The 16,507-nt window shown below is 36.1% G+C and overlaps 1 protein-coding gene across 1 annotated transcript in view; it reads right to left on the bottom strand.

Moving 5' to 3' along the window:
- PRORP (protein only RNase P catalytic subunit) overlaps positions 1–16,507 on the bottom strand; it is a 180,346-nt gene that overhangs the window by 105,083 nt on the left and 58,756 nt on the right. Inside the window, exon 4 of the mRNA XM_066277737.1 lies at positions 6,470–6,577. Within this exon, the coding sequence (XP_066133834.1) occupies positions 6,470–6,577 (108 nt within the window). The remainder of the gene's footprint in view (positions 1–6,469; positions 6,578–16,507) is intronic.

The raw sequence follows: 16,507 nt of genomic DNA, 5'->3' as shown, positions 1-16,507 counted from the left end.
TTGAGGAACCACCATACTTTCCTCCATAATGGTTGTACTACTTTACAGTCCCACCAACAGTGGATGAGAGTTCTCTTTTCTCCGCAGCCTCTCCAACATTTGCTATTACCTGTCTTGTTGATAATAGCTAATCTAACAGGGGTGAGGTGGTATCTCATTGCAGTTTTGATTTGCATTTCTCTAATAACTAATGAAGCTGAGCATCTTTTCGTATATCTGTTGGCCATTTGTATCTCTTCCTGGGAGAAGTGTCTGTTCATGTCCTCTTCCCATTTTTTTTATTGGATTGTTTGTTTGTTTGTTGTTGAGTTTTATGAGTTCTTTGTAAATTTTGGATATTAGGCCCTTATCTGAGCTGTTGTTTGAAAAAATCATTTCCCATTTAGTTGGCTGTCTGTTTATTTTGATATCAGTTTCTCTTGCTGAGCAAAATCTTTTTATTCTGATGTAGTCCCATTCATTTATCTTTGCCTTCACTTCTCTTGCCATTGGAGTCAAGTTCATAAAATGTTCTTTAAAACCCAGGTCCATGAGTTTAGTACCTATGTCTTCTTCTATGTACTTTATTGTTTCAGGTCTTATATTTAGGTCTTTGATCCATTTTTTAAAGGACCTATATAACGAAAACTACAAGGCATTATTAAGAGAAATAGAAAAAGACACAATGAGATGGAAAAATATTCCTTGTTCTTGGATAGGAAGAATAAATATAATTAAAATGGCCATATTACCCAAAGCAATATATAAATTTAATGCAATTCCCATCAAAATTCCTATGACATTTTTTAAAGAAATGGAACAAAAAATCATCAGATTTATATGGAACTATAAAAGACCCCGAATAGCCAAAACAATCCTAAGGAAAAAGAATGAAGCTGGGGGCATTACAATACCTGACTTTAAACTATATTATAGGCCCACGATAATCAAAACAGCATGGTATTGGCAGAAAAATAGACACTCAGACCAATGGAACAGAATAGAAAGCCCAGAAATAAAACCACATATATATGGTCAAATAATCTTTGATAAAGGGGCCAACAACACACAATGGAGAAAAGAAAGCCTCTTCAACAAATGGTGTTGGGAAAACTGGAAAGCCACATGCAAAAGAATGAAACTCGACTACAGCCTGTCCCCGTGTACTAAAATTAATTCAAAATGGTTTATCTTTTTCTTATAGGCTTATAAGAGTCTTTGGTATAGTCAAGAAATTATGCCTTCTTTATGGGTGTTGTCAGTTTGTTGTTGTCTCTTAACAGTGCTTATATTTTTTACAGTCTAAGAAATTTCTCCATTTTTCTCTTTAGGGATCTTGCATTTTCTGTATGTTTCAAACCTTCCCATCTCAATGATAAAAGATATACATATTTTCTTTTACCCCTTTTATAATTGCATCTTTATAGTTTTCAACAACTGTAATTTAAAATGTAGACATAACTATTTACACATTTGGAGCTCAACTAGGCTTAAAAATTGAAAAATACTGTAAGAAAATAAATAAAACACTGACAGTAATTATTGCTGAATGTAGAACTGTATAAGATTTTTCTCTTCTGTAATTTCTAAATTTTCTACAATTACTTGTATTACTTTTATAATCAATAACTTTATAATCAGCAATCATGTATTATTTTTATAATCAGAAAAAAATAAAATTTCTTAAATTATTATTTTGAGATTAAAAAAAAAGAATCATAATTCAGGAAGCACTTCTGCTAGTTGCCCACATAGCGATTCCATTAGCAGATAAAGGCAAGGGTATTTATGAGAAACGGAAGGGAACACTTACATTAATAGAAGAAAAGCATTTCCAGCGACGTACATAAGCTAACACAGGATGTTCATTCTAAACAATGTTTTTAACTTTCAGTCCAGTCTGGTAGTCATAATACTGCTTTCTTGTTAACTTTGCAAACTGTGCTTTGGGTCATAGTGTTGCTTAGGTCCACTCCAAGGGTTATTTTGTCCTGTTTTAACGTTCCGAAGGTTTGAAGCATAAGACATACAGTGCGGGCAGTTCCTCTGGTGTGGCCGCTCCAGATCCATTTTAATGTGGCTCTGTTTATATTATATTTTTACAGATTGTTCACTGAATGTTATCAGTGCTTTATTGTTGCAAGTATGGATCTTATTACATACATCCAAAGAGAGTTCATATTTTTGTTTTAGCAGGCAACTGACAGAATTTACTTCTTGGGTAGAATCTTACTCTGTTTCCTTCTTTTTGTTCTAGTTGGGCTGTTTAATGTGTGCCCCACACACAAGTGGTTCAGTAGTCAAACATGCTTGGACAAAGTTTATACATGGACTCTGGGAGTCCCCTTTTCTGACTTCCCTCACATTTCAGTGGCTTTAATGGTTCCATATTTTTTCTCTGCTTCAGTTCAGAAAGACTGGGTTTTCTAGCAGAGTTTCAGCCTCCCCTTAGGGCTCCTCTAAATATGGCCTCTCCTGAGTAGCTTCAGAGTGGCTAACTGGAGGCAGAACTGGTGGCTCAGGGTTTTGTGTGGAGCAGCATGGTAGAGGCCCTCAAGCGCAAGGGGAGACCCCATATCTGCACCCCTACCCCTGACCCAACTGCCTGGCACATGGTGCTGGAGGTGCTTCCGGGCCCAGCTGGGGGCCAGAGGTAGACTGTAGGGCCTAAATTATCATATTAAAATTTTTTCTTAAGTTTTTGATGATATGGGCTTTAATTCTCAACCAAGTACTGAGCAACTAACCTATTTTGAGTTTAATACTAAAGCAGAGCTTTGCATTTTCTTTTAATTCCACTGACATGAATGACATGACAGGAAAACAAATCTTAAAACTGTCAAGTAAGTGTCTGTTGAAAGCAAAAATCATGGTCCCATTTGAGAAGTTCATTTGAATAGTAATCAAAGTAATTGTTCATTTATTAAGTACTTACTATGTGCTAAACTTACAGACATTAACTCATTTACTCTTCACAACATCTGTGTAAGATAGGTACTATTATTGTCCCTTTTTTACAGGCTAGGAAATGAAGGAAGGCATGAGGTAACTTAAACTATGAAAGCTCTTAAGGGACGGGAGCCAGTATTAGAATTCAAAGGGTCTGGCTCCAGAATCCCCATTCTTAACTTCAGAATAAAGAGGCCTATTTCAAAGATAAAAAGAAAAATTGGGAAGCTACTTCTGACAACCTAGAAAGTGTTAAAGGATGAAACTAAGCCACAAAGGCCTTAGATTTATCCAAGAAATATACAAAATGAGGGAGTCTATGGGAAATATGATATGCTTCTATTATTTATTTATTTCTTCAGTTTAGAAATCTTTAGCTTCAGAGATTTTGGAAAAAAAGAACTTCAGAAAGAAGTTTATTTCCTCCTTCTTTAATCAGGTGGCATCTCTAAGATGAGTCTCAATTTAGGTTTTCCTAAATACAATGTCAGTGCACTGTCACAGGATAGCAGTGCACTAAAGAGTTGGGTAATAACAATTGTGTATTTGTCACATAAACTGTTGCTAGCATAAAATTCTTTCAAGAGTAAGAGCAAAAAGTAGTGGTAGATGCTTATGATTTCCCTACTTGGTATTTTGCTCTTTGCCTATTTGCCAAAATTTGCTAGAATCTTTCAAAATGTGCACATTTTCCTTTCATAATGCCAGGAAACAAGTTCATTGCATCACCTTCAGCATTTTACTTTTCCCCAAAAAGTTAGCCCAATTCAAGCTATATTTTTAGGGCTTTGTGTAAAGCTGAAAGTCAAACAAAAAGTAAACAAATATAACACTTTCTTTTTCCTTGGCTCACAGAATAGAACATAGAAATTTTGATATTTCATTTTCATCATGACTATCGTGTGTCAATTTAGCAGAATAGGTTAAATTAGGAACTTTTTAGAATAAGCCCTTGTGACTCTGAGCTCTAGCAAGCATCAGTGATAATTTCATGTTTTCTATTTTGGTTCTGCCGTTTCCAATATTATTGACTGAAAGACCCCTCCAAGTACCTAAGAAACAGAAATATTTTCTACTTGCTTTGGTGTTTTTCAAATAAAAGATTGAAAAGTACAATACATACTCAAAGAAAACAGGACTCATGGACCTTGGCTGTAGAGAAAATTTATGAATTTGAAAAGGCAAGGGAAGTAAAGACAAAAATAAAAGAATGAGACTATATCAAACTAAAAAGCTTCTGTACAGCAAAAGAAACTGACAACAAAACAAAAAGGCAGCCAACTAAATGGGAGATGATATTTGCAAACAACAGCTCTTCCAAGGGGATAATATCCAAAATATATAAAAAAACTCACAAAGCTCGGCAACAAAAAAGCAAACATACAATTAAAAAGTGGGGAGAGGATTTGAACAGACACTTCTCCCAAGAGGACATACAAATGGCCAACAGATATATGAAAAGACTCTCATCTTCACTAGCTATTTGAGAACTGCAAATCAAAACTACAATGAGATACCACCTCATACCTGTTAGACTGGCTATTATCAACAAGACAGGTAATAACAAGTGTTGAAGAGGATGTGGAGAAAAATGAACCCTCGTTCACTGCTGGTGGGAACGCAAATTAGCACAACCATTATGGAAGAAAGTATGGTGGTTCCTCAAAAAATTAAGACTAGAACTACCATATGACCCAGCAATCCTTCTACTCAATATCTACCCCAAATATTTGAAAACATTGGTATGCAAAGATACATGCACCCCCATGTTCATTTCAGCATTATTCACAGTGGCCAAGATTTGGAAACAACCAATGTGTCCTTCTATAGAGGACTGGATAAAAAAAATGTGGTACATGTATACAATGGAATACTACTCAGCCATAGGAAATGATGACATATTGCCATTTATGACAACATGGACGGACTTTGAGAACATTATATTGAATGATAAGTAAATTAGAAAAAAGCTAAGAACTATATCATTTCACAAATAGGTGGGATATAAAACTGAGACTCATGGACATAGATAAAAGTGAAGTGGTTACCAGGGGGAGAGAGTGGTATAAGAAGAGGGAGGAGTAAAGAGGGACAAATATAAGGTGATGGAAAATGATTTGACTTTGGGTGATGGGTATACAACATAATCAACAGTATAGAAATGTTTACCTGAAACCTATGTACTCTTATTGATCAATGTCACCCTGTTAAATTTAATATTCCAAAAAAAAAGAAAAATTAAAGTACATTCTTGATCATAAAAAGGTAGGCATTAATGTAAAGAAGCAGCATATAAAGAAATTTCTGTAAATTAACCTTGTCCTTTGCTCATATTTGTAAAGTTTTCTGAGTTTTTAATGCAAAACTGGACTAGTAGAATTTCTGAGAAAAAGCTTTTAACTTGGCAGCAATTTTTAGAAATAATAGAGTTTGACTACAGATGAATGGTCATAGATTACCATCAATAAGAGCCACAGCCTGAAACCTTGGGGCCTCTATAATCTAATTTTGATGTTATGACTGCTTTCTAGGGATTTATTATATAAAATTAGTCTCAATTTTCTAATTTTCTAAACTAAAATGTGGATTAAAATAATTGCTCACTACTGCTATAAAAAATCATGATATGGCCCTGGCCGGTTGGCTCAGTGGTAGAGCGTTGACCTGGTGTGCGGAAGTCCCAGGTTCGATTCCCGACCAGGGCACACAGGAGAAGCGCCCATCTGCTTCTCCACCCCTCCCCCACTCCTTCCTCTCTGTCTCTCTCTTCCCCTCCCGCAGCCGAGGCTCCATTGGAGCAAAGATGGCCTAGGCGCTGGGGATGGCTCCTTGGCCTCTGCCCCAGGCGCTAGAGTGGCTCTGGTTGCAACAGAGTGATGCCCCACAGGGGCAGAGCATCGCCCCCTGGTGGGCAGACCGTCGCCCCCTGGTGGGCGTGCCGGGTGGATCCCGGTCGGGCGCATGTGGGAGTCTGTCTGACTGTCTCTCCCCGTTTCCAGCTTCAGAAAAATAAAAAAAAAATAAAAATAAAAATAATAATAATGATATTCCTGTTAGAAACTACTATGACATTTATAAATTGATTGAACAAATAATTACCTTACAAAGAAACTGCATAGGTTAATTTACAGACATAACTATGTTTGAAAATAACAAATATGAGTAATGTATGATTAATATCTTTTGATGGTGTATGCTGATAATTTTAAATACAAGGATGTGACCTATAAGGGAAATGATAGAGTAATCTGAAAGAGATAGCAGAGACTTAGAAGAAAATTTAGCTAAAAGTTATAGAAGGGGCTGAACTAGCCCTTTACATGGACTTTTAATCTCTTATCTTGCCCAGATGGTAAGTCATTTACTTTCCAGAGATGAAAACAATGACTTTTAGATGAGCAGTTGGTCACTATTGCACCTTTAAGAACTTTATTTTTAGAAGAAGGAAAAATGAGGAGCTATGAGATCTAAGGAAGAACACAAATGGGTGCAATGAATATTTTCTAGAGATTTAGAATAACAAAATAAAACTTGTACTTACAACTTGAGACTCACGAGCTTTAGGAAACATTTTGGCAACATTGAGCCCATCAATGACAACATCAAAAGGAGGACAGCATTTCACAAAGTTCTGAAATTTCTTAAGTTCCTAAAAAAAAAAAAAAATCAGATAAAACATTAATAAGAACATAACAAGAACTTTATTATAAACATATTGCTATGACTTTTATTACTGTTTTGGGAATTCAAAATATTCATCCCATAAAAATACATATTCAAAGATATTCAAAATGAAATCTGAAAAATCCAGCCTAATCAATGTGACTACATGAAATTATCTAACATACTTTATAATCTCATGGTGCTGCACACTTCACAAAGTACTTTCCCATGTTATTTCATTAGATCTGTAAATAGCCATCTAATCTACTGAACTAACACACATGATACTCATGATGAGAATGAAATGTCAAAATCTCTATGTCCTGTTCTGTAAGCCAAGAAGAAGGAAACATCGGATATACCAGTCTGAGCAAGGCTCTATAATTTGTAGCTCCTCTTTTTGTCGTCTGGCTTTTGTTTACTGCCTGACTAGTAGTGGCACAGTGGACAGAGCGTTGACCTGGGACACTGAGGTCCCAGGTTCGAAACGCCGAGGTCACTGGCTTGAGCCAGTAGGAGCACTGACATGATTCCATGGTTGCTGGGTTGAGCTCAAAGGTTACTGGTTTCAAGCCCAAAGTCACTGGCTTGAGCAAGGGGACACTGGCTCAGCTTGAGCCCTGCCTCCCACTGTCAGAGCACGTTTGAGAAGCAATCAATGAACAATTAAAGTGATGGCAACTATGAGTTGATACTTATCTCTCTCCCTTGCAGTGGGTCTGTCTGTCTTGCTAAAAAAAAAAAAAGAAAGAGGCTTTTGTTTACTTATGGCTGTTTTAAAGAGTTGAAGATTCATTCATCTATTCAACAAATATTTGCTGAGTACCTACAACGTGCCTAGTAGTAGTTACCAAAGAGAAAAAACCCCAACTTAATGAAACTTGAATTTTAGTGGAAGGAGACACAAAATAAACCAAAAAAATAATTATATTAAATGTTAAGTGTGATGAGTGCTATGAAGAAAAGAAATGGAGGTGAGAGTTTCACTTCTGGTAATGGAGTAGTTTATATTTAACTACTATGTAATAACAGAGAGTCTATATGAAAAAAACAACTATTTGGGCCCTGATGGAGTAGCTCCATTGGTTGGAGCATTATACCAATATGCCAAGGTTGAGGCTTTGACCCCTCAACAGGTCAGATACAAGGAGCAACCAATGAATGCATAAATAAGTGGATCAACAAATTGATGTTTCTCTCAAATCAATAAAATTTTAAAAAGTTTTTAAAAACCCCCAACTATTTGAAGAAATAAAGAATGACCAAAAGCAGGCAAAAATTTGAGGAAACACAACACTTGAAGAAAGATTTGTTGGCTTTAAAACATGTCTGAAAGTTCTTTTACATTTCTCCCTACTCAAAAAGTGGAGTCTGATTCCCTCCACATGAATATGAGCTCGCCTTTGTGATAGGCTCACTGAACAGAACGTGGCAGAATTGTGATTTCCAGGGCTAGGTAATAAAAGGCAATATAGCTTCCATCTGGCTTTCTTCAGTATTCCTGCTCTTGGAACCCAGCCATCATGAAAAAGGCCAGGCAGAGGCCACATATAGGTATTCCACCTGATGGTCCAACGGAGTCCCAAGCAATAGCCAGGATCAATCATCAGACCTACGAAAGTGAGGAAGAGTTCAAGATGATCTCAGCCCCTATTTGATTACAACGGTAGGACACCCAAGCAAGAATCATCTAATAGTCTAGTCAAGCCCTAGAACCATGAGAGATAATAATAATAGTAATAAAGGTTTCTGTTTAATGCTACTACATTTGGGATAATTTGTTATCTACTTATAGAAAACCAGAAAAGAAGGAAACTGCTCCAGGTGAAATTTGTCTGTACATGGCTTTTTGCCAGAGTCAGCAGGGTTGGCAGGGTCAGATGGAAATCACACAGAAAGCTGCAGACTTACTGGTTTCAGAAATCAGAAGACAGGGTTCAGGACTGACAGAGAGGCTAAAAAGTGAGAGAGAGAATGCTAGAAAGGAGGAAACAACAAAGATCTGTGTATACGTCTGCCCGAGTCCTTAACTAACTCTTGATCTGTACGTGTATGAAGGAGACTCCAAAGAACCCAGCAAAAAGCAACTGATGAAAGACTTGAAAGACCTCAGCAGAGATTTCAGCTACTCCACTTCAAGGGAGAGTCTGGAGCCTAGCAAGTTTAACGTTCTGCTAAAACAAAGAAATCATACTTTCTTGAGGAAAATGAACGAATCCAGAGCCTTTGCAATATGTCCTTCACAATGTCTGTATGCAATTAAAAAATTAATATGAGGAAAAAATAGGGAAATGTGACTCATAGTCAAGATAAAAGAAAGTCAACAGAAATCAGTGTAAGGTCCTGGTGCTCGAGTTAGCAGGCAAGAATTTTAAAGTACCGTATTTCCCCATGTATAAGATGCTCCCATGTATAAGATGCACCTTAATTTTGGGGCCAAAAATTTGAAAAAAAATGTATTACATAAAGTTATTGAACTCAAGTTTTATTCATCATAAAATTCATAAAACTCCTCATCACTGTCAACACTCCCACCCATTGGTTTGTCCTCATCTGTGTCTGCTGATGAATCACTGTCATCATATATTGCCTCGTCCTCAGTTCCATCTATGGCATTTGAAATGCCACACTTCTTAAATGACTTGACAATGATCTCAATCTTGATATTATCCCAGGATATTTTCACCCAGGTACAAACTTCTCCTATAGTTGGTTTCTCCACTCTTCTTGCTGGTGTCAAATTGTCCCCAGAAGACTTCATCCATTGGTTCCATTCGTCTCTCATGGCAGCTTTGAAGGGGTTATTAATGCTGACATCAAGTGGTTGAAGCTCAGATGTCAAGCCTCCAGGTATGATGACAAGTTTTGTTTTTTGCTTTGCAGCAATCTTCTTTGTGTTTTTTGTTATGTGTGCCCTGAACTGATCAAACGCCAACAGGGCAGGTTTGTGAAAGAGCCCACCTGGTCTCCTCCAAACTTTCTCAAACCAGACCTTCATCCATCCTGATCCATTCAATCTTTGTCATGACCATGGACAATTACTCCTCAAGGAATGTCTTCTTTTGGCATTGTTTTGCATTTGAAAATCAGTATAGGAGGCAGCTTGGTTCCATCAGCACAACAAGCTAAAACAACTGTATAATGGCTGTTTTCATGTCCACTTGTCTTCCAGGTTACAATTTTCACCCCCTTCTTATCAACAGTTCTGTTATTTGGGACATCAAATTGAAGAGGGATTTCATCCATATTTGCAATCTGTCCCAGTTTAAATTGATGTGTCTTCCGACATTGAATGACAAAATGATGAAATTCAAGGACCTTCTGCTCATAGTTTTCAGGCATCTTCTGGACAAGTCTGGTGCGTGTACACATGCTTAGTCCATTCTGTTTCATGAACCTGAAGCACCAGTTGTGTCCTCCTTTGAAATCAGTAACTTCTTTTTCATTAGCAATTCTTGCTTCATGTTGAACCACCTTTGTAGACACAGGAATTCCAACTGCCCTTAGCTCTTCAATCCATATCTTCAATGCCCTCGCTAAATCAGGCCATTTTGCTGACTTGCCTCTCATGGCCTTCTTCTGCCATGCAGTTTTCAGTAGGGTTTCTTCTTCCCGTAGCCAGTCTCAGGTTGATTTCTCAGGAGGAGGACCAAACTTATGTTCAGCAGCACTATTTCCATTCACTTTTGCAAACTAGATAATTTTTAACTTCAATTCAGCACGGTAAGAAAATCTTTTCTGAGCCATATTTGGGCAGAACGTGGCAAAACACAACCTACAGTAATATACTGGTGCAAAACAAGTAATATAACAAGTGCAAAACAATGAGCAAAGACAACAAGTTCAAAAAAGCAGAAAATGCAAGTAAAAAAATCTACAACTACTGTATAAGATGCACCCAGCTTTTAGACCCTAATGTTTGTTTGTTTGTTTTTTTTATAATTTTATTTTTTTAATGGGGTGACATCAATAAATCAGGATACATATATTCAAAGATAACAAGTCCAGGTTATCTTGTCGTTCAATTATGTTGCATACCCACCACCCAAAGTCAGATTGTCCTCTGTCACCTTCTATCTTGTTTTCTTTGTGTCCCTCCCCACCCCCATCCCTCTCCCATTCCCCCCTACCCCCTGTAACCACCACACTCTTATCAATGTCTCTTAGTTTCACTATTATGTCCCACCTACGTATGGAATAATACAGTTCCTGTTTTTTTTTATTTACTTATTTCGCTTCGTATCATGTTATCAAGATCCCACCATTTTGCTGTAAATGTTCCGATATCATCATTTCTTATGGCTGAGTAGTATTCCATAGTGTATATGTGCCACATCTTCTTTCTCCAGTCATCTATTGATGGGCTTTTTGGTTGTTTCCATGTCCTGGCCACTGTGAACAATGCTGCAATAAACATGGGGCTGCATGTGTCTTTACGTATCAATGTTTCTGAGTTTTTGGGATATATACCCAGTAGAGGGATTGCTGGGTCATAAGGTAGTTCTATTTTCAGTTTTTTGAGGAACCACCATACTTTCTTCCATAATGGTTGTACTACTTTACATTCCCACCAACAGTGTATGAGGGTTCCTTTTTCTCCACAGCCTCTCCAACATTTGCTATTACCTGACTTGCTAATAACAGCTAATCGAACAGGTGTGAGGTGGTATCTCATTCCAGTTTTGATTTGCATTTCTCTAATAACTAAAGAAGATGAGCATCTTTTCATATATCTGTTGGCCATTTGTATTTCTTCCTGGGAGAAGTGTCTATTCATATCCTCTTCCCATTTTTTTATTGGATTGTTTGTTTGTTGTTGAGTTTTATGAGTTCTTTGTATATTTTGGATATTAGGCCCTTATCTGAGCTGTTGTTTGAAAAAATCATTTCCCATTTAATTGGCTTTCTGTTTATTTTGTTATCAGTTTCTCGTGCTGAGCAAAAACTTCTTAGTCTGATGTAGTCCCATTCATTAATTTTTGCCTTCTATTCTCTTGCCTGTGGAGTCAAATTCATAAAATGCTCTTTAAAACCCAGGTCCATGAGTTGAGTACCTATGTCTTCTTCTATGTACTTAATTGTTTCAGGTCTTATGTTTAGATCTTTGATCCATTTTGAGTTAATTTTTGTACAGGGGGAGAGACTGTAGTCCAGTTTCATTCTTTTGCATGTGGCTTTCCAGTTTTCCCAGCACCATTTATTGAAGAGGCTTTCTTTTCTCCATTGTGTGTTGTTGGCCCCTTTATCAAAAATTATTTGACTATATATATGTGGTTTTATTTCTGGACTTTCTATTCTGTTCCATTGGTCTGAGTGTCTATTTTTCTGCCAATACCATGCTGTTTTGATTGTCGTGGCCCTATAATAGAGTTTGAAGTCAGGTATTGTAATGCCCCCAGCTTCATTCTTTTTCTTTAGGATTGCTTTGGCTATTCGGGGTTTTTTATAGTTCCATATAAATCTGATGATTTTTTGCTCTATTTCTTTAAAAAATGTCATTGGAATTTTGATGGGAATTGTATTAAATTTGTATATTGCTTTGGGTAATATAGCCATCTTGATTATATTTATTCTTCCTAGCCAAGAACAAGGTATATTCTTCCATCTCATTAGATCTTTTTCGATTTCCCTTAACAATGGTTTATAGTTTTCATTATATAAGTCCTTTACATTCTTTGTTATGTTTATTCCTAAGTATTTTTTTGTTGTTGTTGCAATCGTGAAGGGGATTATTCTTTTGAGTTCCTTCTCAGTTGTTTCATTGTTGGCATATAGAAAGGCTATTGACTTCTGTATGTTAATTTTGTATCCTGCGACCTTACTGTATTGGCTTATTGTTTCTAGTAGTCTTTTTGTGGATTCTTTGGGGTTTTCGATGTATAGGATCATATCATCTGCAAAAAGTGATACCTTTACTTCTTCTTTTCCGATATGGATGCCTTTTATTTCTTTGTCTTGTCTGATTGCTCTGGCTAGAACCTCTAGTACCACATTAAAGAAGAGTGGAGAGAGTGGACAACCCTGTCTTGTTCCTGATTTAAGGGAGAAAGCCTTCAGTTTAGTGCCATTTAATATGATGTTAGCTGATGGTTTATCATATATGGCCTTTATCATGTTGAGATATTTTCCTTCTATACCCATTTTGTTGAGAGTCTTAAACATAAAATTGTGTTGTATTTTATCAAAAGCCTTTTCTGCGTTTATTGATAAGATCATGTGGTTTTTGTTCTTTGTTTTGTTGATATGGTGTATTACGTTAACCGTTTTGCGTATGTTGAACCATCCTTGAGATTCTGGGATGAATCCCACTTGATCATGATGTATTATTTTTTTAATATGTTGTTGTATTCGATTTGCTAGTATTTTGTTTAGTATTTTAGCATCTGTATTCATTAGAGATATTGGTCTGTAGTTTTCTTTTTTTGTGCCATCCTAGCCTGGTTTTGGTATGAGGGTTATGTTGGCCTCATAAAATGTGTTTGGAAGTATTGCTTCTTCTTCAATTTTTTGGAAGACTTTCAGTAGAATAGGAACCAAGTCTTCTTTGAATGTTTGATAAAATTCACTGGTATAGCCGTCAGGGCCTGGACTTTTATTTTTGGGGAGGTTTTTAATGGTTTTTTCTATTTCTTCTCTACTGATAGGTCTGTTTAGGCTTTCTGCTTCTTCTTGACTCAGTCTAGGAAGGTTGTATTGTTCTAGGAATTTATCCATTTCTTCTAGGTTGTTGAATTTAGTGGCATAAAGTTTTTCATAGTATTCTACAATAATTCTTTGTATATCTACGGTGTCCATGGTGATTTCTCCTCTTTCATTTTGGATTTTGTTTATATGAGTTCTTTCTCTTTTTTCCTTGGTAAGTCTTGCCAAGGGTTTGTCAATTTTGTTGATCTTTTCAAAGAACCAGCTCCTTGTTCTATTAATTTTTTCTATAGTTTTTCTGCTCTCTAATTCATTTATTTCTGCTCTGATTTTTATTATCTCCTTTCTTCGGCTGGTTTTGGGTTGTCTTTGTTCTTCTTTTTCTAGTTCCTTAAGGTGTGAAGTTAAGTGGTTCACTTGGGCTCTCTCTTGTTTGTCCATATATGCCTGAAGTGATATGAACTTCCCTCTTATCACTGCTTTTGCTGCATCCCATAGATTCTGATATGTCGTATTGTCATTTTCATTAGTCTGTATATATCTTTTTATCTCTGCACTTATTTCTTCTTTGACCCATTCATTTTTTAAAAGTATGTTGTTTAGTTTCCACATTTTTGTGGGATTTTTTTCCTCTTTTTTGCAGTTGAATTCTAGTTTCAAGGCTTTATGATCAGAAAATATGCTTGGTACAACTTCAATTTTTCTGAATTTGCTGATGTTGTTTTTGTGGCCCAACATATGGTCAATTCTTGAGAATGATCCATGTACACTGGAGAAAAATGTATACTCAGTCACTTTGGGATGAAATGTCCTGTAGATGTCTATCATATCAAGGTGCTCTAGTGTTTTGTTTAAGGCCACTATGTCTTTGTTGATTCTCTGTTTGGATGACCGATCTAGAGCCGTCAGCGGTGTATTGAGGTCTCCAAGTATGATTGTATTTTTGTCAGTTTTTGTTTTAAGATCGATAAGTAGCTGTCTTATATATTTTGGTGCTCCTTGGTTTGGTGCATATATATTAAGAATTGTTATGTCTTCTTGATTCAGTGTCCCCTTAGCCATTATGAAATGGCCATTTTTGTCTCTGAGTACTTTTCCTGTCTTGTAGTCAGCATTATCAGATATGAGTATTGCTACACCTGCTTTTTTTTGGATGTTATTTGCTTGGAGTATTGTTTTCCAGCCTTTCACTTTGAATTTGTTTTTATCCTTGTTACTTAGATGAGTTTCCTGTAGGCAGCATACAGTTGGATTTTCTTTTTTAATCCATTCTGCTACTCTGTGTCTTTTTATTGGTGAGTTTAATCCGTTTACATTTAGTGTAATTATTGACACTTGTGAGTTCCCTATTGCCATTTTATATCTTGCTTTCTGTTAGTTTTGTGTCTTGTTTGATCCTTCTCTTTCGTTTTTCGATCTTTTGTTTTTATTTGGTTGTATTCCATACATCTTTCCTCTGTTGCTATCTTTTTTATCTCATGTGCTTCTGTGGTGGTTTTTTCAATGGTGGTTACCTTTGAGTAATGAAAAGGGTCCCTACCCTGTTCATTGTAGCAAACTATTTTGTGAGTACTTTTGCACTCCATCGTCCTTTGCTACTATTAATCTCCATCTTCTCCCCCTCTTTCTTTTTGTTGTTGTCAGTTTAAATTTGGTTTTATTGTGTTCTTCTTGGAGCTTTTACTTGTGGCTCTGTTTTTTTTTGTTCTTTGTATCTGATTGGAGAACCCCCTTTAGTAATTCTTGGAGTGGGAGTTTTCTGATGATAAATTCCCTCATCTTTTCTGTATCTGTGAATGTTTTTATTTCTCCTTCATATTTGAAGGACAGCTTTGATGGGTATAGTATTCGTGGCTGAAAGTTCCTCTCTTTCAGGACTTTAAATATTGGGGTCCACTCTCTTCTAGCTTGTAGAGTTTCTGCTGAGAAATCTGATGATAATCTAATGGGCCTTCCTTTATATGTTGTGTTCTTCTTTTCCCTGGCTGCCTTGAGAATTTTTTCTTTGCTGTTGGTTTGTGTCAATTTCATTATGATATGCCTTGGAGTAGGTTTGTTGGGGTTAAGAAAACTCAGAGTTCTGTTTGCTTCTTGAACTTGAGGCTTTAGTTCTTTCCACAGGCTTGGGAAGTTCTCATCTATTATTTGTTTGAGTATGTTCTCCATTCCATTTTCTCTCTCTTCTCCCTCTGATATACCTATTATTCTTATGTTATTTTTTTTGATGGAGTCAGATAATTCTTGTAGGGCTATCTCATTTTTTTTAATTTTTGAGTCTCTTTCTTCTTCTCTCTGTTGTGCCTCAAGTTGCTTGTCTTCTATTTCACTAATCCTCTCTTCTATCTGACCTGTTCCATTAGCTAAGCTTGTTACTTCGTTTTTCAGCTCGTGAATTGAGTTTTTCATCTCTGTTTGATTTGTTTTTATAGTTTCAATTTCCTTGGACATATATTCTTTGTGTTCTTTGAGTTGTTTTCTGAGCTCCCTAAATTGCCTTTCTGTGTTTTCTTGTATATCTCGGAGGATTTTTAGGATTTCTATCTTGAATTCTCTGTCATTTAGCTCCAAGGTTTCCAATATATTAAATTTTTTCTCCATAGATTTTTCCTCATCTAGCTGTGTTACCTCTCTTTCTTTTGTATCCATGATATTCAATTTTCTCTTCCTTAATGGCATCTGAGGGTGGTTTTGTTGATAGTATTAATGAGATTTAATAAAGAATAAAAAGTTTAAAAAAATAATTAAAAAATAAAAAATTGAAAAGTTGTTTTTTTAAAAAAATTAATAATGAAATAAAGAAAAATAAAATAAAATAAAAATTTAAAAATAAAGGAAATTATTCCCCCCCTCCTTTTTTCCTCTTCTCTCCTCTCCCCTCTTTCTTGAGAAAATTTTGTGGTGGACTGTGAATTATAACAAACAATGCCTGTGATGGAGGGCCTGAATTGGGGAAAAGTAATAAAGGGGCAAAAAAAAAAAAAAAAAAAAAAAAAGAAAAAAGAAAAAAAAAGAGCGTATGGACCCACAAAAAGCAAATAAGGAAAAAATTTGGGTCAAGAATAAAATGATTTACTTTTAGGTGTTGGTTGTCTAAGAGTTATGAGAGGAATAAGAGGAAAACAGAAAAATGGGGGGACAAATTAAAAAATTACTATTGTATTTAGTGGAACAAGAACTAGATAATATGGAGAGCCAGGGATGGGAGCACTGCTAGTGAGTTAAAAAGGTGAAGTAAAACCCCCCCAAAATGCCACAAACATAAGTTTGAGTCCCA

This window comes from Saccopteryx bilineata, chromosome 4 (assembly GCF_036850765.1).
Source record: "Saccopteryx bilineata isolate mSacBil1 chromosome 4, mSacBil1_pri_phased_curated, whole genome shotgun sequence".
Classification (NCBI taxonomy): Eukaryota; Metazoa; Chordata; class Mammalia; order Chiroptera; family Emballonuridae; genus Saccopteryx; species Saccopteryx bilineata.
Note: the sequence above shows the minus strand (reverse complement) of the source record. Positions and strands in the feature narration are given on the sequence as shown.